This window comes from Penicillium pulvis (genome assembly GCF_028828015.1).
Source record: "Penicillium pulvis strain IBT 33274 chromosome Unknown contig_1_segment0_segment0, whole genome shotgun sequence".
In the NCBI taxonomy this organism is placed as follows: Eukaryota; Fungi; Ascomycota; class Eurotiomycetes; order Eurotiales; family Aspergillaceae; genus Penicillium; species Penicillium pulvis.
This window is the reverse complement of record NW_026643074.1, coordinates 3,381,476-3,404,885: the sequence shown is the minus strand read 5'-3', so window position 1 is coordinate 3,404,885 and position 23,410 is coordinate 3,381,476. Positions and strand designations below refer to the sequence as shown.

The 23,410-nt window shown below is 49.3% G+C and overlaps 9 protein-coding genes across 9 annotated transcripts; 6 read left to right on the top strand and 3 right to left on the bottom strand.

Moving 5' to 3' along the window:
- Positions 1 to 301: 301 nt before the first annotated feature.
- Positions 302 to 5,826, bottom strand: N7503_004241 (nucleoporin; the record flags this gene model as incomplete). Its single annotated transcript, XM_057063788.1, has 2 exons — positions 302 to 5,696; positions 5,759 to 5,826. The coding sequence occupies 2 exons, from the start codon at positions 5,824 to 5,826 to the stop codon at positions 302 to 304; spliced, it is 5,463 nt and encodes a 1,820-aa protein (XP_056924703.1).
- A 395-nt stretch (positions 5,827 to 6,221) lies between these two features.
- On the top strand, positions 6,222 to 8,495 carry N7503_004240 (bifunctional anthranilate synthase/indole-3-glycerol-phosphate synthase; the record flags this gene model as incomplete). Its single annotated transcript, XM_057063787.1, has 1 exon — positions 6,222 to 8,495. One exon carries the CDS (start codon positions 6,222 to 6,224, stop codon positions 8,493 to 8,495), a length of 2,274 nt encoding a protein of 757 aa, XP_056924702.1.
- Positions 8,496 to 8,973: 478 nt separating this feature from the next.
- Positions 8,974 to 10,593, top strand: N7503_004239 (BRCT domain protein; the record flags this gene model as incomplete). Its single annotated transcript, XM_057063786.1, has 5 exons — positions 8,974 to 9,145; positions 9,231 to 9,428; positions 9,497 to 9,568; positions 9,627 to 9,727; positions 9,751 to 10,593. The coding sequence occupies 5 exons, from the start codon at positions 8,974 to 8,976 to the stop codon at positions 10,591 to 10,593; spliced, it is 1,386 nt and encodes a 461-aa protein (XP_056924701.1).
- A 642-nt stretch (positions 10,594 to 11,235) lies between these two features.
- On the bottom strand, positions 11,236 to 12,165 carry N7503_004238 (snoRNA-binding rRNA-processing protein IMP4; the record flags this gene model as incomplete). Its single annotated transcript, XM_057063785.1, has 2 exons — positions 11,236 to 12,102; positions 12,160 to 12,165. The coding sequence occupies 2 exons, from the start codon at positions 12,163 to 12,165 to the stop codon at positions 11,236 to 11,238; spliced, it is 873 nt and encodes a 290-aa protein (XP_056924700.1).
- Positions 12,166 to 12,670: 505 nt separating this feature from the next.
- Positions 12,671 to 15,924, top strand: N7503_004237 (putative regulator of nonsense transcripts; the record flags this gene model as incomplete). Its single annotated transcript, XM_057063784.1, has 2 exons — positions 12,671 to 14,035; positions 14,080 to 15,924. 2 exons carry the CDS (start codon positions 12,671 to 12,673, stop codon positions 15,922 to 15,924), a joined length of 3,210 nt encoding a protein of 1,069 aa, XP_056924699.1.
- Positions 15,925 to 17,247: 1,323 nt separating this feature from the next.
- N7503_004236 (uncharacterized protein) lies at positions 17,248 to 17,678 on the top strand (the record flags this gene model as incomplete). The annotated part of the gene is made up of 3 exons (XM_057063783.1): positions 17,248 to 17,404; positions 17,476 to 17,567; positions 17,625 to 17,678. The coding sequence occupies 3 exons, from the start codon at positions 17,248 to 17,250 to the stop codon at positions 17,676 to 17,678; spliced, it is 303 nt and encodes a 100-aa protein (XP_056924698.1).
- A 481-nt stretch (positions 17,679 to 18,159) lies between these two features.
- On the bottom strand, positions 18,160 to 18,402 carry N7503_004235 (uncharacterized protein; the record flags this gene model as incomplete). Its single annotated transcript, XM_057063782.1, has 2 exons — positions 18,160 to 18,343; positions 18,368 to 18,402. 2 exons carry the CDS (start codon positions 18,400 to 18,402, stop codon positions 18,160 to 18,162), a joined length of 219 nt encoding a protein of 72 aa, XP_056924697.1.
- A 661-nt stretch (positions 18,403 to 19,063) lies between these two features.
- Positions 19,064 to 19,984, top strand: N7503_004234 (alpha/beta fold hydrolase; the record flags this gene model as incomplete). Its single annotated transcript, XM_057063781.1, has 1 exon — positions 19,064 to 19,984. One exon carries the CDS (start codon positions 19,064 to 19,066, stop codon positions 19,982 to 19,984), a length of 921 nt encoding a protein of 306 aa, XP_056924696.1.
- A 918-nt stretch (positions 19,985 to 20,902) lies between these two features.
- Positions 20,903 to 22,347, top strand: N7503_004233 (putative C2H2 transcription factor). Its single transcript, XM_057063780.1, has 2 exons — positions 20,903 to 21,342; positions 21,404 to 22,347. The coding sequence occupies exons 1-2, from the start codon at positions 21,071 to 21,073 to the stop codon at positions 21,978 to 21,980; spliced, it is 849 nt and encodes a 282-aa protein (XP_056924695.1). The 5' UTR covers positions 20,903 to 21,070; the 3' UTR covers positions 21,981 to 22,347.
- Positions 22,348 to 23,410: the final 1,063 nt, after the last annotated feature.

Here is a 23,410-nt window from a genome sequence, read left to right as displayed (position 1 = left end):
ACACATCAAACTATTACCCGGGCCTATATGCTCATGTGCTAAGTTGAATGTATTGGGCTCGTAGACTGATGTAAGCTTTGGGCTTATCGATAAGACCCGATCTTGCACATGTGGAATCTAGATGACATCAACCAAATCTATGCCATTAAGACTAAATTTAGCTACCGCTCAAAGAAAAGCAAACGGAAGATGCATACGATGCAAAAATAATCTTAATTCAGCCCACAACTCACATTCCCCAACCCAGCCCAAATACAACAGATAAAAAAAAAAGATGAAAAGGCTATAAAAACGACATGTATCATGAATCCTCCTCATCCGCCAGACAGGTCAACGCTGCCTTCAACTCCGTCAAAACCTTCTCTTCCAACCGGTTTGTACAGCCGGAATCCGCAGAAATAGGCTTCTGGCGCGACCACTCTGCCTCCTTCTCATTCGTAGCGACAATGCGTGAGCGCAAGGATTGTCGACGGGCAAGCAGAGACTCAATGTCCTCTTTGACCTGGGCGGAGTCCCACTTCAGTTCCTGAATCGACTGGGGATCTAAGCCGGCACTGGGGCCTGCCTCGCGGAATTGAGCGAGGATGAAAGAGATGAGGGATAGGGAGTATGCCTCGGATGCCATGCCTAGACTGATCCATTGTGATGAGGGGCTTGAGGAGGTGCCGACATGAGGAGTAGAGAAGACTTCGGCCGCACGGGCGAGCTGTCCCTCGAACTGATTGAGGAACGCGGCTACTTCGGGCGCCGCACGGACAACGTTGAATAGAAGATTCAAACATAGAGGTAGGAAACCGGTGGTCCAGATGGTGTACATTCGGGGTACGGGGTCAAAAGGTCCAAATCCCTTGGGTTGGCGGAGAATGTTTGTTAGACGACATGTCGACAATTTCATTAGGACAGCCTCCACAGCGATGTGCTCAGCCAGCATGGGAATGGTCGACATTTTGACAAGCATGGACAGACTCAACTCGCCATATACCGGGTCTCCAGCCACGGTGAGCTGGTCAGCCCAAGAGAACAGCGTGGTAGCATGTCGAGCGGTGTCATTGTCCTCAATGTGGTATGTAATATGCTCGAAGAGTCGATCGGCATCCTTGACATTTAGAGCACTTTGCAGAATGGCGATCAGAATGGCGAAATCTTTGGGCGTGCACTTTTCTGGTTCTTCGTGTAGGTAAGTCGTGAGTGACCGGAAGCCTTGAGCGACGATGGTCTTCACAATCTCGACAACAACGGTAAGGTCCGAAGAGACAGCGACCTTGCTCTGTGCCGCAGGAGCAGTGCGGGAGGACCCCTTCAAATGGAATTGAAGGGCCAGGAATAGTACATTGAGGAGGCATCGGTAGTACTCGGTGTCGTCGTTGATCAGGGCTTCTTCATAGGTTGAGTGTCGAGCAAGCAAAGCCTTCCAGGTCACCTCAAGCATGGCGAATACCTCGGATCCTCGGGCTTCTACTTGTACCAATCGCTGGAGGAGAGCCTGAGAGAAGTCAACGCGCGTTTGTTGAATCCGCTCAAAGATCGACTCTGGGGGCACGCCTCGGCTGTTTGCTTCAAGACAATGCTGTGCTACCAAAGCCATTGACTTCTGAATTTCGCGGTCCGGAAGGAAGTCCGCGCAATGTTCAATGGCAAAGAATTTCCAGCTGTTGAGGAGGCTGACTTGTGCTTCAACAAGTGACAGGTTGATGTTAGCTCGCTCGAACTCCTCCGAGAACCCTTGACCCCGTGTTCCGGCCCAAGCAAAGTCGTAGGACAATAATTTGTGTCCCATATCTAAGTCATAATAATAATCACGACCAAGTGTACGAGCCTCCAACGGGGTTCGCTTGAAATCGGTGATCTTACATCCCTGGTAGCGGGCTTCAAAGTTCTTCTTCAAATTGGCATGCAAGGAAGCATTGTAGGCAGCGACATCCACAGCATCTTTAGCATACCATTGCACCAATGGAATGAGAGTCTTGACAAAGGACCGGTCGTTTGATTCTTTCGCAGAGTGCAAGTACACAGCGCAAATGTCAGCGACGACAGCCGCAATGCGCGTTGCGAAGATTTGGTCTTTCACTGGCAGAGACGAGATCTTCAGTTTGGAGACGTGGTTCACGATGCTTGTGAGGAACTGAGAATGGGTCTTCAACTGCGGGGTGGCCCATGGCCAGTGTTCTTGAGCACGAGAGACAAACTCGAGCAATTCCAAGGCTACCTCGGGCTCTTCCTGATCAATATGGGCAAGCTTATCGAGAGCCATTTGCAGGAACGGTACGCCCCTCATACTCGGATCGCCAGCCTTGTCGGACTTTTTCAAGGTCTGACGGGGAGACGCGCCAGTAAGGATAAAAACAGCTAGCCACTGCTGACGCTTGCTGACAAAAGTTGACAGCAATCGCCAAACCGACAGCAACAGAGTCTTGTCACCCAGGGGCTTGTCAAGCTGTGAGAGAACATCAAGGAACAGGCATGATGATTCCGCCCCCAGATGACCAACAAGAGATGGAGGTTCACTCTCGGAATTCGAGGCGGCACTCGATATAAGAATGTCGAGAAGCTTCACAACCGGTAGCCTGTATGAATCATGAGATGCGTAAAGCTTGACCAGAACAGGGGAAGCCTTGAAAAGCTGCTCTTCCAGAAGCGATCCAGGAAGTTCTGCCAGTCGAGATGCTTGTACAAGCTTTACACATAGGCTTAAAATGGAAGTAACCTGGCTCTCAACCATTGCGAGGTGGCGGAAATGGAGGGTAGATGGTGTTTGGAGCCCCTCTGAAACTAGACGAAGGAGAGGGTTGAAAGGCAGGTCTGCAGTGGACCGAGGTCGCAGCATATCCAAGATGTAGGTCGCAGAGGACGAAAAGACACCAGTGATTTTGGATTCTAGCTTGGCATTGTCGTTGATCCCATAAGCGTAGTACAGGATTCGATCAAAAGTGCTAGCCAACGTTGCGTTCACCTGGAGTCGCTGTTCTGGGAAATTAAATCGCCAGTTTCCGTTGCCATTAAAAATATCCACCATTGTACGAGTGAAATTCAGCAGAATGTTTCTCATCACATGGGATGGGATACTAGCACTCCAGTCAGTAGCAATTGTTGATTTGCCCAGCACGCTGCCGGGGCTCTTTCTTAATACCGCCCGAGACCCTGCATCTTCGACTGTGGCCTTGAGAAGGTTCACACAGCTAAGGAGGAATGGGTATTCACCAGAAGGAATTTCGGTTGCTGAAATGATCGCGGTCATCATCCCGCCCTTACCATCCGATCCAACAAGGCTGCTGCGGCTGAAGAACGGCCACACGCGACACGGAAGAACCTTAACAATTTGCTGGATGAATTGAAGACAAGCCATAATCAATTGTAGTGCATTTGCCGCGCCTTGGGATCCAACACTCTGCAAGTTTCGCTCAAATATGTCAAAGATAACAGTGATGATATCACCCTGCCGAGAGAGTCCATCGCTTGCCATTTCGAGGATTCTTTTCGCATTGGTACCGGGGGCGTCGTTTGCACGAAGATCTTTAGCACTAGCCACAAGATCGGCCAGCAAACTGATAATCTCTGTGCTGGATTCGATGTCCCAACCGGAATACCCGCCACTCTCACTCCATTCTTCGAGCCAGCTTCCCAAAAAGCTCAAGCATGAGTATTGGTGTTGCCACATAATGACCGCTGGCTTGTTTTCGGAAATAACTTGACCGACTGTAGCTGTTGGAATTTCGGACGACCCTCTCACGATCAAAGCATTGCTTGCTTCGATACCGGGAAGGCGATTGCGCGTGGGAGCGTCGAACATAGGCAAAGCATGAATGAGTGACACGAAGTTGGCATTTTCGTCTTCGCGAATCGTCTCGTATCCCTGGAATTCTTGAGGGACAATCTGAGTGAAGGTATCCATACCATCTAGTTCCTCAAAAATCAGAGGCAAGCCGTCTTCATTTACTGCATACTCGCCCACCAGAGCGCGACAGAGCTTCAAAAATGGAATGGTCTCGTAGGGGAACCTGGACCTCGCGAGACGGAAAACATTATCCATTAAGGCACTGTCTTGAATGAAGACAGACTTAGGGTCGTTGACAGCCCCGAGCGAGTCCGCTAATTTTAGCCAGGTCCCAGCGGAGTTGTCGGTAAGTATTGCCAACACCGACTCGACAAGCTCTGGAGAATAGTCCCAAAAGACCACAGCGACCTTGAGGAGATCTAGTAGCGCCAGACGCATCCATTGATATGTTAGAATATCGTCGATGGCCGAGAGTGACCCGGCTTTCTGAGATAAAGTGATCATTGTAGTCAAGGCCCAATCTTTGACGTCGTGGGATGTCAAGATAGAAATAGTATCATCCACAGAGTGTTGTGGCGTCCGAGCACAGTCAAGGAGTTCTTCGTAAAGAGTTGGTTCCGAGCCTCGAGAGAAGCGTCTATTTTGATTGTTTGATTGGAACGAGTCCACAGCATTATGGAGTTGCTCCATCTCCCGGGTTTCTTTGTCGCTCAAAGCCAATTCCTGAATGGCATGTAAGATGATGCCCCATGAGAATGCTGCAGGTCTCACTGTGGCCATGTCATTGTGGCAGGCAAGAAGGAAAATCTCGTTGATCTCAGAAACTTTTTCTTTGGAAAGGAAGTAAGCAGTTTGTCCCGACGGGAATGTCTGAGGCTGTGCCCTGTTGGTGATTGAGGAAAAGGCAAGAGGAAGTTTCAAGAAAGCCAAGGTTGTCAGAGAGACAAAAGCTTGGATTGGGAACACCACTTCCACTGGATCTTGGCAGGGCACACTCAACCCTTCCAGGAATTGATACTCATTCATTAGTTTGAGCCAGGACAGTAGGAGATCGCCAGACGGAACTTCTGCAGATGCATGAAGCTGATGGAACATGATTTGAAGAATGTGGCCAACTTCCTCCGCCATGAAACTCCTCCAGAGAATCTCTGTCTCTTCACTGCTCTCATCTGTGTTCAACCAACCACCACTCCCAGACAGAGCGGTCAGACGACTGCGGATGGCGGCCATGCATTCTTCAAGAAATTTACTCAGGGAGCTCCCTGTCGATTTGTCTTTGAATAGAGAAGCTCCTAATTTGCACAAGGCAAGCTTTCTCTCTGTGGCAGGGCTTGCAGGGGTCTTGCTGGGGATGTTGTGTAGGGACATAGCGAGTAGCTTGCGGTATGTTTTGACTACATGGCTTCGTTCTGAGAGGTAGGTGTAGCGCAATCTCAAGCGTCGGTTTGTCTCCGAGTCGTATGACGCGCTGTTGTTGTCACCTGCCACCTGTCTGAGAATGTTTGCCAGGTTTGGACCAGCTACAGAGGCGCTAAGTTTGTCGGCTCCTGCTGCGCTCTGTACACTAGTCACTTCCTCACTAGAGAAGTTCGCGGTCAGGCGTGTTGCGGGTCGATTTTGCCATTCTAGCACAGTAAGTCGCAGAGCAGTGATCTCGTCGACTTCCGCTTTCTGGCTGAGCCATTGCGCGTCCGCCTTGATCTCCTTCAGATCGAAGGAGCTCTTAGAATTGGTTTCCACATGAATTGCCGCGGTCTTGGATTCAAATTCCGATTTCGATTTGGCGGAAGGGCGAGCGAAGGAGTTTAGGCTTTGCGACAGCAATTGGATACTTTCGGGATGTGAAAGAAAAGCCTCGATATGGCTGCCATCGTCGGCGTGGCCTTCGGGATCATTGGTATAGAGGAATGCTCTTCTCCAGGACCTGCGACACAATAAAAAAAATCAGTTATTTGTCTAAAACTGGTCAGATAGGGACAAACATACAAAAGTTGAGCGTCCCCGGCGAAGCACTTGTCCAGGGACGGAAAATAGGCCTCCGGGACGGGAGCCATTTGGCCAGGCAATTAGATCATCATAAGATTGCACTAGACAAAAAGTATGCCCCAAGATGGAGGGTTCAAGAGTTTAAAAGAGGGACCGGGGGTATGTTCGGGCAAAAAAAAAGCTTTGAAAGGTTGGACAGAGCTTGGGAGCTTTTAACAAATTATTCAGACTCAAAAGGCGCGCCTGCGGTCAACAATCCACCATTACCTATCCGGGACTAGTGTCAGGCGGTGAGCTGTGATTCACTTTTGTGTCACATCGCATAGACTACCTCTTACTCATATTCTACAATTAACAGGCCTAGTCTTTGGTTTGGTGAAAGAGGTTCGTGATTTTGTTGTGTTCTAAAATCTAGCATTGGCTTGGTACTCACACTCTATTTTCCTTCAGAATCCAAGCCATCATGGCGGACATCGTTATTCATTCCCCCCACCATCCCACCAGAGCGGCCCGCCTGGACACTGCCACCAATGTTATCTTGATCGACAACTATGATTCATTCACCTGGAACGTCTACCAGTACCTTGTGCTTGAGGGTGCTACGGTCACAGTTATTCGCAACGACGAGATTACGGTAGAGGAGCTGGCTGCTAAGAAACCCACGCAACTGGTTGTCAGTCCTGGTCCCGGTCACCCCGAATCTGATGCTGGGATCAGTAACGATGCCATTCAATACTTCAAAGGCAAGATCCCAATCTTTGGTGTCTGCATGGGTCAGCAATGCATTATCAATTCCTTCGGTGGCAAGGTGGATGTCACAGGAGAGATTCTGCATGGCAAGACCTCGGTCCTGAAGCACGACGGAAAGGGCGTTTACCAAGGGCTACCTACGGCCTTCTCAATTACTCGATACCACTCCCTTGCCGGTACCAACTCCACCGTTCCGGATGCACTGGAAGTGACATCGTGGGCAGAACTCGAGAACGGTACCGGTACCGTCATTATGGGAGTTCGCCACAAGGAGTTCACAGTTGAGGGAGTGCAGTTCCACCCTGAAAGTATCTTGACTGAATACGGCCGGGCCATGTTCGGAAACTTCCTCAGGCTCACTGCAGGTACCTGGGATAGCACTAAGCAAGGCGCAGCCCCCAGCAAGCCTGCTGCCCCGGTTGATAAGAAGGTGTCGATTTTGGATAAGATCTACGCCCACCGCAAAAATGCTGTCGCTGAGCAGAAGAAGGTTCCTGCTCTGCGGCCAGAGGCCCTTCAGGCTGCCTATGATCTGAACATCGCCCCTCCTCAGATCTCATTCCCTGCCCGCTTAAGACAATCCGACTACCCTCTGTCATTGATGGCAGAGATCAAGCGTGCCTCTCCTTCAAAGGGTATTATCTCGGCTGATGTATGCGCACCTGCTCAGGCTCGCGAGTATGCCAAGGCTGGTGCTAGTGTCATCTCGGTGCTGACAGAGCCTGAGTGGTTCAAGGGCACCATTGACGACCTGCGGGCTGTGCGCCAAAGTCTGGAGGGTCTTACTAACCGACCGGCTATCCTGCGAAAGGAGTTTGTTTTTGACGAATACCAAATATTGGAGGCTCGTCTGGCTGGTGCTGATACCGTCCTGCTGATTGTGAAGATGCTTAGCGTGGAGCTTCTTACAAGGCTGTTCCATTACTCTAAAAGCCTTGGAATGGAGCCTCTAGTTGAGGTTAACACTCCGGAGGAGATGAAGATTGCGGTCGATCTGGGATCCGAGGTTATTGGGGTCAACAACAGGGATTTGACAAGCTTCGAGGTTGATCTTGCCACCACTAGCCGTCTTATGGACCAAGTCCCAGAGACAACCATCGTCTGCGCTTTGAGTGGAATCACAGGCCCCAAGGATGTTCAGGCTTACAAGAAGGACGGTGTTAAGGCTATTCTTGTAGGAGAGGCATTGATGCGGGCAGCGGACACCTCTGCCTTTGTTGCACAGCTCTTGGGAGCCTCTTCTGCCCAGGCTTCATCGTTGAGCTCTCCCCTAGTCAAGATTTGCGGTACTAGGTCTCCGGAGGCCGCACAGGCCGCTGTTCAGGCTGGCGCTGATTTAATTGGCATTATCCAAGTCCCCGGCCGATCAAGGACGGTCTCTGACGATGTTGCGCTTCGTATCTCTCAGGTGGTCAAGTCGACACCACGACCCAATATTCAGTCATCCGACGCCTCCCAGCAAATATCGAAGGCAACTGCCTCAGAGTGGTTTGACCACTCTGCCGCTGTTCTGCGGCATTCCTCGCGAGCATTGCTTGTGGGTGTGTTCATGAACCAGCCATTGTCATATGTCCTTGCTCAACAAGAAAAGTTGGGTCTTGACGTCGTGCAGCTCCACGGCTCTGAACCATTGGAGTGGGCTAGTTTGATTCCTGTACCAGTCATCCGCAAGTTTGCACCGGGCGATATTGGCATTGCCCGCCGTGCCTACCATTCTCTTCCTTTGCTTGATTCTGGCTCAGGAGGATCCGGACAACTTCTGGAAGAGGCCAATGTCCAGAAATCTCTCGACAGCGACGAAGGATTGCGGGTTATCCTCGCCGGTGGATTGACCCCGGAGAATGTTGTTGACGTTGTCAAGAAGCTTGGCGAGTCAGGATCAAAGGTGGTAGGCTTGGATACCAGCTCTGGAGTGGAGACAGATGGAGCTCAGGATTTGGACAAAATTCGTGCATTTGTTGCGGCTGCCAAAAGTGTTCGCCAGTAATTATGTGATTTATGGTTACTTCTTAGTAGATATTTCGGTTTTCGGGTTTTCGGGATGACTTCTTTTCTCACCCTTTCTCATTACATCTTGCATGATCATTTTCTAGCAATACGACCTTTTAGATGAGACCTTTAATTCTTCCGGCTTTTTCTTCTTCCACGCACTTCTGACCAAACAACACAACCTACTGTAGCATTGCAAACTTCAGTATGTACTGAGTCTTTCGTCCAAAGGGAAACTGGAGGATTGTCTTTCCTCGTCCTCTCTTCCAACTCGAGCTGGTAAAAAAAGCACAGTTCCACCATTGAAAGAGGTTAGAAACCTACTTCATCCCACTGGCCCTTCTTCTCGATCCATATCTCCAAGCCTTTTTGATCCCTTAGCTCATACTTTGAGGCTTCACTTCTCGACTTCGCAACCACTCTACTCTCATAGCTGACCCTTTTATTGAGACACTATACCTTCACCAACGTGCAAAATGCCGAACACTTTTTCCAAGGTCAATGTGTGCACTGTCGGCAAGTTTGATGATGCGACCAAAATCCCTGAATGGATACGCCACCATGGCGGTACTTTCTCCAGGAAAGTAGACTCGCATACTACCCATCTCGTTGCAACTGAAGAATCATACAAGAATAATGTCGAAGCAGGTATGACACATTCTTTTACTCTCTACTCATTGCGAACCGAGTCTGCCATTGAATTGACTTTAATCCCATTTGCCTTCATTTTCAGTTCAAATTGCCAAGGAACTTGGTACAGTTCTGATCGTGAATTCCGACTGGCTATATGACTCGCTGCAACAAAAATCCCATCGTCCCAAAGATGCCAAACCATATCTCTGGAAGAGGATTTTGGAAGCTGAGCTGAAGCCACGAAAGAAGCAGAAGCTGGCTACCACCTCCAAATCTCAACGCAAAACGCCACCCATCAGTATGATTGCAATTAACTTTCTTACGGCTATACTTGATCGGATTGCTGATTTTGCATTTTATACACAGAAGACCCTTTCGTCCAAGCAAAGGTTGTTAAAAAAAAGCCTGCCCGTATCACCAAGAAGGCTGTTGCTCTACGTATGTATTCACTCGTTCGGATAAAGCGTTACAAACGGGCCTACTGACTGAAATATAGCAAATGACATGATTTGTGTCGACGAAGACACGAACCAAGCTTGGGACGCCACTCTATCGCGGGTATTGCCATCGCTGAAACGCGAGAAATTTCGGTTGGCCGTAAGTGTTACATACCTTTTTAGTCAACTGTCACTCACAATTGCCAGATATTTCAATCCAATGAAACGCCACCCACCTATTCAGCCTTTGTCAAGTACAGCCGTGTTGGCATGTCCAATGTCTCCATTTTGGCTCCTCCCCAGAGCGCTTTCACCCTCGCCAAGGCAGGCTTTGAGAGTTTCTTCTTGTTGCAGACGGGAGTAGAATGGGAGAAAAGGATGGACCTAACACTCCGATCCCCAAAAACGAACGACAAAGGGGATGTATTGCCGTCCCATGAAGGATGGTATACATTCGAAGCCGGAAGTATCATGACTGCCTACATGAAGCGGCCCTCCAAGCCACACGTTTCCCCAGAGGTAGCTCATGCTACTACTCAGAATGGGGATGCAATGAGGTCTGATGGATTTACTCTTGTTGATGAGCAAGACTATACCGCCGCTGGTCATGATAGCGGCAATGATGGTGATGTTGAGTCTCTGCAGAGTGACAGCAATTTGTCTGCGCTTGATCATGTGCCAGGCGAACATATTGACGATCGTGATGTTGCAACTATCAAAAAGGACGCTCTAGCTCTGCTCAAGTCTCTACCGAGTGAACACTTCGGTGATGACCATGTTGCGTCCAGGAAACGAAAAGCTTCGTCTATGCTTGAGTCCGCGTCAGGCTCACAGACCGATGATGGCGTTGATTTCTCTAATCACAGCTCCGTGTCTCTACATGAGTTTACTTCCAGTGAACCAATGGGCGATGGAGATATCGTGTCTTTGAGGAGTAGCACCACGACTCTTTTTTCTTCCTCGAGTGAACAAGGTGATGATGTCGACTCGGTCGATGTGAACATTCTTAATGAATCTGAGGACTAAATGTCAATATCGTCTAACGGAACATGAGGCCTGACCAGAGACTTTGGATCCACCATTGACGGTGATGCTAGGGCTGACGATATGAAACATGGTAAATACGAAAATGAAAAATATCGAGGCGGGGTACATCGATACAGTAGACATGGAGTTTGCATTTATTTGGAGGAGTTCTTTGGTTCGCATTGCGTTTTTTATCTCTTTAGTTTGGCGTTTTTGAATTTCCTTTTGATTGATATCGAGAGAGAATTTTTATGTGGTGGCACACCCTTTGACCTCCCCAACCCTATACGAATGCTAGCATTTTGAAATACTCCGTGGCTTCCAAGGTTCGAGTCAAATAGCACCTTACCTATTTTTATGCAACCTACCTTGATGCGTACTGCCTGATGTAAGTAGCTACTCTATTTGACTACTATGGCCTAGATACATTATCCAGTGATTGTATCTCATGATTGAGAGCCCATTTCATTTGAAGGGTATTAACATAGCAACAAAAATGATACATGAAACGGCGGTGCATGCCTTTTAGTTGACCGTAAAAACACCAATACGCCCATCGACAAATCAAAGTCTAGTAAAACGAAGTCCGTATACCATAAAATCTTCACGCCCGCAGCCGACACCATGATACAAAGAACCCATTTAAAGGTAATCCTTCTTTCGGCTGGTTCTTGTGTACTGAGTAAGAGCCCACTCGACATCACCACTGTTGCCCTTCTCAAGGGTACCACCACGGATCTCGAAGCAGCGCATAGTCATTCGAGGACCAACTTCGGCGAGCTCCACGTCCCGGTATCCGGTCTTCACGAAGACGTGGTGGCGCACCTCAATGCTGTCCTCCTTGTTGACGAAGCTGACAACGCGGTTTCCGACCTTGCCAGGCTCACGGGGAGGGAACATATGCTTAAGAATTTGGACGACACGAAGACCCAGCTTGGACTTGAAGCCCTCGAAAATCAGGTGAGGGTAGCTCTCAGAGACGGTACCGCGGGCAGAGTTCGGGATATCGGCACGGAGGACAACATTGTGCAAGGAGAAGCTGGCTGTGGGACCGTGAGGGAGATGAGAAATGGTGAGGGCGGTGGGGGTACCACGGTGCTCGTGCAGCAGGATCATATCGGTCAGAGCCGCAGAGGTTGCGCTGGAGACGAGATCGGGCAGAACGAGATTACCACGGTTGAGACGGATGGCGGTGGGGAGGAGCAAGCGAATTTCTTTGGCGAAGGCACCAAGACGAGCGGAGGGTGAGCGAGAGGTGGTGACCAGCGGGCGAGGATCAATAACGCCGGAGGTTAAAGCATATTCATCGTCGATATCCACACCGTCCTCTTTTGACTCGTCGTATTTGAAATCCTCACGGAGAGTCTTATCATTGGCGATTGAGGGGTCTAAAGGCTTTCCAGATGCCAAGGAAGCCTTGAGCTGGGCTCGTTTTTCGGCGATAGAAGCATCGCGGAGGAGCAATGCTCTCCGGTAGAGGTAATCTCGGCGCTCACGGGCTTGACGGCGCTATGTAAATAGTTAGCATATTCTGTATTATTCGACCATTTCTCGATCGGCACGTACCAGCATTTTGTGAAGGTGTGGAAGAGGCTTGAAATGACCTGTTCTAGTTGACAGGAAGCGGGCAACTTTTTTTTTCTAAACTCCGGGGCTGCATCTTTGGTTCCCTTCCGCCACCGTAGTGGGATCCCACTGATAGAGAATCCGGATCGCAGATTGCGGAGAGGCTTTTCGTCTATTCTTACCTCTTCCACTCTCTTTTTGTCGGTCGTCTTTGTAACAGAGAGAGCTGGGCTTGTAAGTGAATGTCTTTTTTCTCGGTTTTTGCCCCAGCTTACCTTTCCCTTGCATAGATCTTCCCCGTTCGTTTGCCCCTCAGGCACACATTCAGACGGGCTCTTGAGAAACCGCCCTGGATGACCGATTGTCCTCTACGCTCATTTGATTTACGCCTTCAGAATTTCTTCCTGCTATTCGGATTCGACTTGTTACTTTGAGACATTCTCACACCCTTTTTGCCTTTTGATTGAACGCAACAACTCTTTATTCTCGGCCGCTTTCAAGAACCCGCATAATGGAGAACTATCCCCCAGGACTGGCTGATGATGCTTCGGTGGTAGAGCTGGACGATCACACGACAGATGCGCTAGGTCGGGCTAGACCGCGCCGACATGATGACGAAGATGAGGGGTCCGATATCCTCGAAGATGACGACTTGGAAAGCACGGTCGGTGGCCCTGCCAATGGAAACCGAAAGGGCCAGGGACACGCGGATGAAGAGAAAGAGCTTCCTGCTCATGCCTGTGCCTACTGTGGTATCCATAACCCTAGCAGTGTGGTGAAGTGCCTTTCCTGCAATAAATGGTTCTGCAGTGCCCGTGGTAATACCTCTTCATCGCACATCGTCAATCACCTTGTCAGAGCTCGTCATAAGGAGGTTCAGCTGCACCCAGCCTCGTCTCTCGGTGATACCATTTTGGAGTGCTACAACTGCGGTACAAAGAATGTATTCCTGCTTGGCTTTATCCCTGCGAAATCCGATACCGTTGTCGTCCTTTTGTGCCGACAGCCATGTGCGGCCATGCCATCTTCCAAGGACATGAACTGGGATACCTCTCGCTGGCAACCACTTATTGAGGACCGCTCGTTTCTGCCATGGCTTGTTGGGGTTCCCACTGATCAGGAGCAGCTTCGCGCTCGCCATCTCAGCCCTCAGTTGATCGCCAAGCTGGAGGAGATGTGGAAAGAGAACTCCCAGGCAACCTTGGAGGATCTGGAGAAATCTACCGCTGTTGATGACGAACCCGCCCCTGTCCTTTTGCGCTACGATGATGCTTACCAGTACCAAAATATCTTTGGTCCCCTTGTGAAAATCGAGGCCGACTACGACCGGAAACTCAAGGAGTCGCAGTCGCAGGACGGTCTTATTGTGCGCTGGGATCTGGGTCTTAACAACAAGCACCTTGCAAGCTTCGTCCTGCCTAAGCTTGAACTCGGCGATGTTAAGCTAGCTGTTGGCGACGAGATGCGATTGAAATACACCGGTGAACTTCGGTCCAAGTGGGAGGGAGTTGGCTATGTCATTAAAATCCCGAACAACCAGTCTGACGAGGTGACGATTGAATTGCGTTCCAAGGGTGACCATAAATCCGTGCCCACGGAGTGCACTCACAACTTCACTGCCGACTACGTCTGGAAATCTACATCCTTTGACCGTATGCAACTTGCCATGAAGACCTTTGCCGTCGATGAAATGAGTGTTTCTGGTTACATTTTCCACCGCCTTCTCGGTCATGAGGTTGCAGCTGCTCCCATGAAGACGCAGATTCCCAAAAAATTCAGTGTTCCTGGACTCCCCGATCTGAACGGTAGTCAGATCAACGCCGTGAAGAGCGTGCTACAAAGACCCTTGAGTCTGATCCAGGGACCCCCGGAACTGGTAAGACTGTGACCTCAGCCACGATTATCTACCATCTTGCCAAGCTCAATGGTGGCCAGGTCCTGGTTTGTGCTCCATCTAACGTTGCGGTTGATCAGCTCTGTGAGCGTATCCACCGAACTGGCCTCAAGACCGTGCGAGTGACTGCCAAGTCTCGAGAGGATGTTGAGTCCCCCGTTGGATTCCTGTCTTTGCACGAGCAAGTTCGCATGAACGACAGTAACATTGAACTGGTTAAGCTCAACCAGCTGAAGGCAGAGCTTGGCGAACTGTCCAGCCAGGATGAGAAGCGCCTGAAGCAGCTGACTCGTGCGGCTGAGCGCGAGATCTTGGGTAATGCGGATGTCATCTGCTGCACTTGTGTTGGTGCAGGTGATCCGCGTCTCGCCAAGTTCAAATTCCGAACAGTTCTCATTGATGAGTCCACTCAATCTGCTGAGCCGGAGTGCATGATTCCTTTGGTTCTTGGCTGCAAACAGGTCGTTCTGGTTGGTGACCACCAGCAGCTTGGTCCCGTCATCATGAACAAGAAGGCCGCCAAGGCTGGCTTGAACCAGTCACTTTTCGAACGTTTGGTCATCCTGGGCTGTTCGCCAATTCGTCTTAACGTCCAGTACCGTATGCACCCCTGTCTTTCTGAATTCCCGTCGAACATGTTTTATGAGGGATCGTTGCAGAACGGTATCACCATTGCGGACCGCCTTCGCCGCGACGTCGACTTCCCATGGCCCATGATTGACGACCCCATGATGTTCTGGTCCAACTTGGGTAATGAGGAGATTTCGGCTTCTGGTACCTCGTACCTGAACCGCACTGAGGCCACCAACGTTGAGAAGATCGTTACTCGCTTCTTCAAGGCAGGTGTGCAGCCCGGAGGTATTGGTATCATTACGCCTTACGAGGGTCAACGAAGCTACATTGTTAGCTCTATGCAGGCCAATGGAACGTTCAAGAAGGAGCACTATAAGGAGATTGAAGTGGCGTCCGTGGATGCTTTCCAGGGTCGTGAAAAGGATTACATCATTCTCTCCTGTGTCCGTTCAAATGACCACCAAGGTATTGGTTTCTTGAGTGATCCACGTCGTCTCAACGTCGCCCTTACCCGAGCTCGATACGGTCTTGTCATTCTCGGTAACCCGAAGGTACTTTCGAAGCACCCTCTGTGGAACTGTCTCCTCCAGCACTTCAAAGAAAAGCACTGTCTTGTGGAGGGACCTTTGTCCAACCTGCAGGAGTCTCTGATCCAGTTCAGCCGGCCCAAGCAGGCTTACCGCGGCCCGCAGCGTTTCCAGATGTCGTTCAACCAGGCGGCCAATGCGAACAATGGCTCTGTAAACGGCCGCAATGGTCACCGCAATGATTATGACTCGGGCTCTGTCGTAGGCTATATCCCCGATGACGTTTCTTCGGTTCACTCTTCTGCTCTTGGTGGAGGAGTTGGCATCCCTTCTGGATACCCGTCTATGTTCCAAAACTTCCAGGATACCTGGCCCTCTATTCCCGGTGGTCGCCGTGCTAATGGTACTCGGGCAAAGGGCGCGCCAAGCGTTGCTGGGGAATCCGTCGCCGCTACCGAGTCGGATGTCACTGGAAGTATCATTGATGGTCGAAGTGTTGACCAAGGTGGTGTGAGTCTCGCTGGCCTCAGCATCAACGACATGAGCAAGCAGACTAGTCTCAGCCAGTCCGATCGTCTGAAGCGCTACGTGGAGTCTGGTGGCCGTGAGCCTTACCGCACTGGTGTTCCCGACAGCGGCAGCATCTTCGGAGGAAGCTCCGCCAGCATTCGCGTGACTCGTGGTGTCCCAGGTCAGCATCTGCAGGATGATGATGACGCCCGCAGTGTTTCCACTGCGTTCGCTAGCCAGGTTGGCGGCAACTACGATTGATCAGAGGGTACCACAGCTACTGCATGTCAGAGCTAGCCTCCAACAGGCCAGCCCTCTCTCTCTTGTACAAACCCGGGGAAGCAGATTTTCGCACGAAATGTCAGGGTTTCTTCCAACAGAGCCTTGCCCGTCCGTTTCTTCGAAGTTGATCGAAATATTCGATTACCGAGGCTAAGGTGAGTCCGCTACTCGGGCACTTCGGTTTCACCGAACCTACCTGGCGATGTCGACTCCTCGTTCGGTCTTGATGGACCGGTTCCCCTTGGGCTCAGATAGGATGTTTGTCCCCCGTGACGTTCTTACCTCTTGCACAGTTATCACTGGACTGAAACAACTTAGCGATGCTCCCCAGGCCTCCATTCGCCCAGGTACCATCCTGAACGGGCAATCGCCGGTTGTTATTTTCTCCCCCAGCTGAGCCGGTAAGAACTCTCGGGCAGCTTTGAGAGTTTCCCCTGCCCGCTTGGGCTCGATTCTTCTTAGCAGTTTTGTCTTAGAACTTCTAGCTCTTATCTTATTGCTTTGAGCAATCGAGACCATACATGTTTTTCTTTTTCCAACTCGTACCGTAGCTCCTATTAAATTGAACGCAGTAATGAACATAAGAAAGCCCTGGAAGTACTGGGTATATTTCTGAGACTGGGATGAACTGGCAACACAAATTCATGGGACTCGTATCAATTTTTTATTCTATTCTCATTTCAATCAGAATAAAAAAAAAAGCCCAGGACCAGTTCGATTCCCTACAACTAGATGCACTAAATGTGGACTGGGCAGGCATTTTTCTTACTAAAAATTGCCTTCCTTTCCAACACTCCCTCCAAAGCATTTCTGTGCAGTCTCTAATAACTCCAGGTGCCGGTATTGATGATGCAGCGCAGTTGATTTGTAAGAGTCTAGATATACCTGGCTCATAATGGGGCCTACTATGATGCGAATGAACCTTCGTTTGTACAACAGTGATCCCCTGGTAATTTGTATTTTTTTCTCATTTGCATCTACCCTCTAAGCAATAAGCGTCACTTGATTGACCCTACACAGCGCCTCTGACGTACGTTTCCCAGGGGTCTCGCCCCTTGCATATCTGACTCGTCCGATCGATCTTCTGCAAGTACCGCATCGGTAGCCGCTTCACCGCATCTTCAGCAATAACCTTGCATAATGTCAGACTCAATGACGTCGCTGTCCGTTACATAAGCTTTCAAGATTCGATCCAGATCCACTTTAATCTCGGATCGCGAACACCCGTTCGCGATGAACAGGAGAACCAAAATTCTTCTGCCCAAACGCTAATTTTACTCAATCAAAATACCAAAATCGAAAATGAGGGTAATTGCATTGCTCGGACTGGTCGCTACTGCGACTTGCGAATTCACATGTATCAAGCCTGTCAACCCGATCCATGCAGGACCTCCTGGTCTATGCTGCCAAAAGCTGAATGAGTATCCTGTGCTATCATTTGTCTATGCAGGAAATGATTGTATGACCTCCGATTGAGCCTTGCTATGTGATGGTTCTGTATGTATGCAATTGAGCTAATAATTTCTAAAGGTACACATGCCAACCTTTTGAACACGGCTGAAGATGGAGAAACGACTTATAGCTCGTGCGATGCAGACCAGCATGCGGCATGCTGCGACCCGGTAAGTTCAATTATCTTTTCTCCCTTGAGGAATGATTAAGCTGATGTATCATCATAGGTCTTGACGGAGCTTGAAAAAACAAGCAACATCGCTTGTGTTCTGCCGGAATAATATAATATTTCTTAATATGTGAATATAAAAGCATTTCCGAGGTCTTAGATTTCAAATATTTTATCGAATTTGAACTTGACTTCTCAATGTTTCCTCTACTTCTTAGGAAGTACTTTGAGGGTGCCATTTAGCACAAACAGGTCACATATTAATCTAGCCGTTTCTGTCTATCTTGGGAGTTCCCCCTTAAAGCGTTCCCTTTCATCTACATGTTCCCAGATATGCGCTCGATTCTTGATAATAACCTCACTTTCACCTCGTATTTCCTTTCTCATACTTTGTCCACCACCCCCTAGACATGCACCCAATCCTTGACTACCACCTCACTGCAGTGAGTTTGCATCATATGTCTCACCAAACAACATTCCGCCAACGTCGCAGCGCCACAATGGAGTTCAAAGCTGCCAATACCACTCGCTTATTGCACTTCACCATGCTTGGAGCCTTCGGTTCTCTCATAATTCATCTGTTACCTATAGTATTACTCCCTCTCGGAGCTTGCTAATTGCATGACAAGGCTGTGTTTGCTCATTTCATGATATCCAACAGCGAAAATTACACGCACAGAAATTGGGCCAAGGAGTTCACTTTCGCCCTCGATCGCCAAATTGAGGATGGGTGGCTTCAAGCACATGCCGGCTGCTTTCTGTGGTTCTTCGACATCACTGGGGCGTCCTCAATCCACTTACCATGTACTGGTACCCACCACTCGTCCACCAGACATTGTAAGATCGGCCTCGCCACGGACATCTCGCCCCCGAGATTCATCCTGCTCTTAATGTGTTCATCAGATCCATTATTGGCTTTGGGCTCTTTACGAGTCCTTTCTAGCGTTCAGATTACTGGAATATGACAAAAGAGCAATGAAAGTACAAGCCTATGGTGACTGACTTTCTGTATTGTAATTTTGCTATCTTGAATTGGTTCAGTAGGCGGAAATAATACTTGGTAGTTACAGGTACTGCCTGATATCCCAACCGGATAGGCTATTGCATCTAGGATGTGATAATTATACATTTCTTGGCCAGGACTGTAAACTGTTAACCTTAGATTTTAATTGGCTGCAAGAACTTGCTTAGGGCTTACCTCACAAAAGACATTTTAAATTTAGACATTGATTCGGAATGTTTATGTGAGGTCGCTTGATAGATAAACAATTTAAGGCGAACATAATTTCATGTTTATCGTGAAGACTGGGCTGGTCTAGTCTTCATGCTATCTGGTTGGCCGGTAGGAGTTTACAGAATAATTGGCCGGTGACTCGCTTATCACATTAGGAAAGATCCTCATCAAATATACTCCGTACATCGATAAACCCTTCACCAACCTTAAAAGATTCCTAAAATAAACAAATCATGGAACAACCTCGATCGGACTGGTCAACCATGACAGGGTCTACGATGGTTCGTATCGGCGAACATTGTCTCTTTGCCTCGGTCAGCGGTCCTCCCTGCACACCGTCGGATCCACTAGTGGTTATTCTCACCGGCGCCGGCGATGTCGCATCATCATACACAGCCCTGGCCCCTCTTGTAGCCCAATTTGCTCGTATACTCGTATACGACCGTTCGGGTCTCGGGCGTAGCGAGCCCGGCCCCAAAGGATCAGCCGTCACGGCAGCGGAAGAACTACACAAATTGCTCCACAAAATGCAACTATCCCCACCTTTAATACTAGCAGCCCACTCCTATGGCGGGATTGTGGCCCGAGAATATCTCCACTTATACCCCAGCGACGTGGCTGGGCTAGTTCTAGCCGACAGTTCCACAGAGCGACAAGGCGACTATTTTCGGATCCCAGATCCTAGCATCAGCGCCGTACAAGGCGATCTCAAATTCGCCCAGGTAACAGGGCTTCGTGCGGACACCGTCCTATCTCGAGATGAGTGGCGGACGCGTGCAATTGATATTGCCCGCGGAGCTGAGGCGGCACAGGCGGAGGCAAATTCCCTCGTGGCAGTCTGTCATACGTTGGCGGAGAAAAAGCAGTTAGACAATCAGGCGATGGGCTCGAGACCCGTTAGTGTGATTCGCTGTAATGGTGCCAGGGACTATGAGCGTATCTACCAACGAGGCGTGGAAATGGGCTATGGGTCTTTACAGCAGCAGAAGGAATTTAGGGACCTGCTTGATCGTTGGCCAGGTATTGATCGAGATCTACAAGAGGAGCAGCTGAGGCTTTCCTCCACTACCCGCCTTGTGCATTTATCGGAGTGTGGACACAATGTCCACCTATTGCAGCCAGATATGGTGGCGGCAGAAATCCATTGGGTGATAGAGCAGCTGGGGCTTGTGCAGGAGCTGTGACGTTTCTGTCAAATTTGTTTCACCGAGTTTTGCCAGACCAGACTAGTGGTAGTGGGTTTGCTTTGAGAGCCCAATTTTGCAGCCAGACAGATCCTTGAGATTCCTGGAGCCTATTAAATAAAAAAACACTAATGACTCTTGTGGACTATGTTCAGTTATGAATCTAGGCTATGATCTACACTGCTTTAACATAGCCATAGCCAAGAAGGATTTGTTGTTCGCTATGAATAGATTAAGTGCATAGCCATCGAGATTCGCAATCAATATGCTTAAATCCTGAAGCTTTCTTTTCTTAGAATGCATCAAGAATGCATCAAGAAAAGTGCAGCCTAGGGGCCTGGCAATCACTGCGCTTAGATAACCTTCCCCACGGAAACACCGCCACTGGTGTCAGGCCGCAACAGCTGCCTGATCTGGCACGTCGGCTGTATAGTATGGATTTATGTATGACTGGGCTTCAAGGCTGCCAGGGCTCATTGGTACCTGAAAGGCTGTAGGTTTTCCGAGGACTTGGTACCACCTGATAATCTATGAGTCATTTTGAGTGTGGCAATCCACACTTGGCTGCTTTCAGCAGGATTATAAACCAACGATTATCCCCGTTCTACAAGGATACAAAGTATATAGAAGCAAGGCTAGGCCGAAGAATTTTCCTGCATAAATTATACTGTTCAGCTTATCGGCGTCACCGTAAGTACCAGAAAATCCTGAAAGTACAGCAAAGCAAAAAGCGACAGAGCGAATCCGAGAGAAGCGCGACTGCGCCACAGTGGCGGTAAATCCCGTGTACCGCTCAGCCCGGGCGTATATATAGTCCCCGGGAAGGAGATGCCTGGGATTTCAACCTGAAAAGTCTGGCAACTTCCAACTTCTTCAACTACAGACGCGCCTTATTTGGAGTCTCCAGGATTCACACACTTTTTTTTTCTATTACTTCTTTGTCAGACTCATCGTCTGAGCTCTATTTATCTTACTATCCCCCTCAACCCCCCTTTACCACAAGTGGTATTGACTGATCGACGCGTTCTTGTCGGTATCCTCAATTTCCATCACAATCCCCTCAACTAGTGTGGGGTCGAACGCGATATGGGCGACGGATCTGACTATCCTAGTCCTCGAAGTGAAGCTCCGCACGGAGCTGCTGCTGCCTCAGTACTCGCCTCTACAGCTGAATCCCTTTCAATTGCCAGAATGAACGAGCAGCAACCTCCCATGAACTACAACATAGAGGGCACGCGCCCGCGCCTTTCAGTTCGGCGCGCCCGGGATCCTCCCAAGAACACTGAGGGTCAGATCTACTGTGATCACCCAGAATGTCAGGCTCAACCTCCAACCTTCCGCCGTCCTTGCGAATGGAAGTGAGTATCTCTTTCCCACCCTTCATCATTAAACGCAGACCCGCTAATATCTTGCCACTAGTAAACACATGGATAAACATGATCGCCCTTACAAATGCTACGAGCCAGGCTGCGACAAGATTCAAGGATTTACCTACTCAGGCGGCCTCCTTCGCCACCAACGCGAAGTACACAAGAAGAATACCGACGCCAAGAAGCCCCTCATGTGTCCCTATGCCGACTGCAACCGGAGTACAGGAAACGGGTTTACGCGTCAGGAGAATCTTCGGGAACATTTGCGCCGTCGCCACATGCACACTGACGACAACTCCCAGGGGCTTATGGTGGAAATGCCTTGGGATCGCGCCAATGAGCTCGAGGGTGTCCGTGCCAACTCACTTCCCGCCACCGGAGTCAAGCGCCGGTTTGACTCACCCAACGAGGAGCAGCAACTACCCGAAGAGGAAAATGGTGACCTCCATAACGAAGTGAAGCGACTGCGCCGCGAGGTTCAAGAGAAGGACCGTCGCCTTGAGGAGCTGGAGCGCATTGTGGCGGATATCCGACAGGCGATCCCCCAGTCTACCCAGACCGATCCTGATACCTCCGTGGCACAGTCTCTTCCTGCCGTTCCTCAGGTTGCTGTGCCCCAAGTTTAATAATCTCCATTCATGTCTACACGTTCCTTACGGCTTCTTCTTATATTTGTTATGTTCCGTTTTTCCGTGCATTCTGTGGGCGTTCACCAAATCTTCCAAAGGCTTGGAAATTCGCTTGTCTTTGTTTCTGTTTAGCATCTTGGGTCCGGTTGTGCTCAATACCTCTGGCGAGGATTTTCCTAGCCATCTGGTATGGCGTTCTTGCTTGACATTGATGGGGTAGTGGTGTTTTTCTTCCAGAGGATGTAAGCTCGTGCTGTGTCACCTCATATACCCCGGTTTCGAGGATGTCGTGCTATTTTTCTCCTCAATGTCAGTTTATTATCTTTCGATATCTCATACAATTTGTATTTGTATTACGAGTCAACTCCTGCAGTAGTAGCAATAGTCTGTCGAATTTTTCCGTTGCCATCTACCTCTTTCGATCTTCCTTACAAGAAACGTAAATGCATTTCTGAAATTTTATCAACTTCTTAGGTGGTGCTTTACTGCCCCAGTCACGTACTAAGTCATACTATGCGGCTTATATCGGAAATATTGGCATGGCATCAGGCGACTAATGCCCATAGTCCGTAGCCTGATGGTCACCCAAAAAATCGCAAAAAAAGCAGATTTGGATGGACCCATACGAGCTTCATAGCATGGAATGATAAAGTAATCTATGTACAACGGACCATTGAGGGCAATATACTTTTCAACAGTCTCGTATGACTTCACTCGTAACAAACAGTCATGGTCGTTGCACCAACTGACCTCCCCAGCTAGGCAGAGTAGGTCAGTGCCGGAGCCTAATCTGATCGTAGTAGTCCTCTTCTTGCCACACAAGACTTTGTGCCGGAACACGCCGTCGCAAATCTTCTGATCTACCCGAACAGTTTGGTTCGGGCCGGAGGTGGGGTTTCGGTGAAAGGCAATGGCGAATCGGCTATAAAGTAGTTCATGTTGATGTGGCCTGTCTGATCCATGCCAGGCCATCGGGGCTCTGTGTTGCTTGCATCACCGCACTTAAGTGAGGCTTAAGTGAGGTTGAACGTTTTTGGCATCCGGCTTGGTGACTGATTGATGTGAGGATGATGATCTGAACGACAACTGAAACGTATGTGAAATTAGTATCAGAATTTAGCACAAAAGGACATGTGAGGGTGGAGGAGAAGGTAGGAAGAGAAGGAACGAGGCTCTTGGAGTGTGAGGAAATGAACATGAATTACCAGTGTCAGAAATTCAACGCGAAAGGAACGTGATAATGGAGGAAGGAGGTATAACAAGGAGACTTTAACATGTAGTAGAACGGAGCATCATATGCGTAATATTAGAAGATTGATATAAGACCTATGGGAGCGCTATCATAAAGACTCCGATGAACCGACATTTGACCCCCTTTACCTAGATTATTAGACCATCGTGAGGTTAAGAAGCCCAAGGAAAAACCA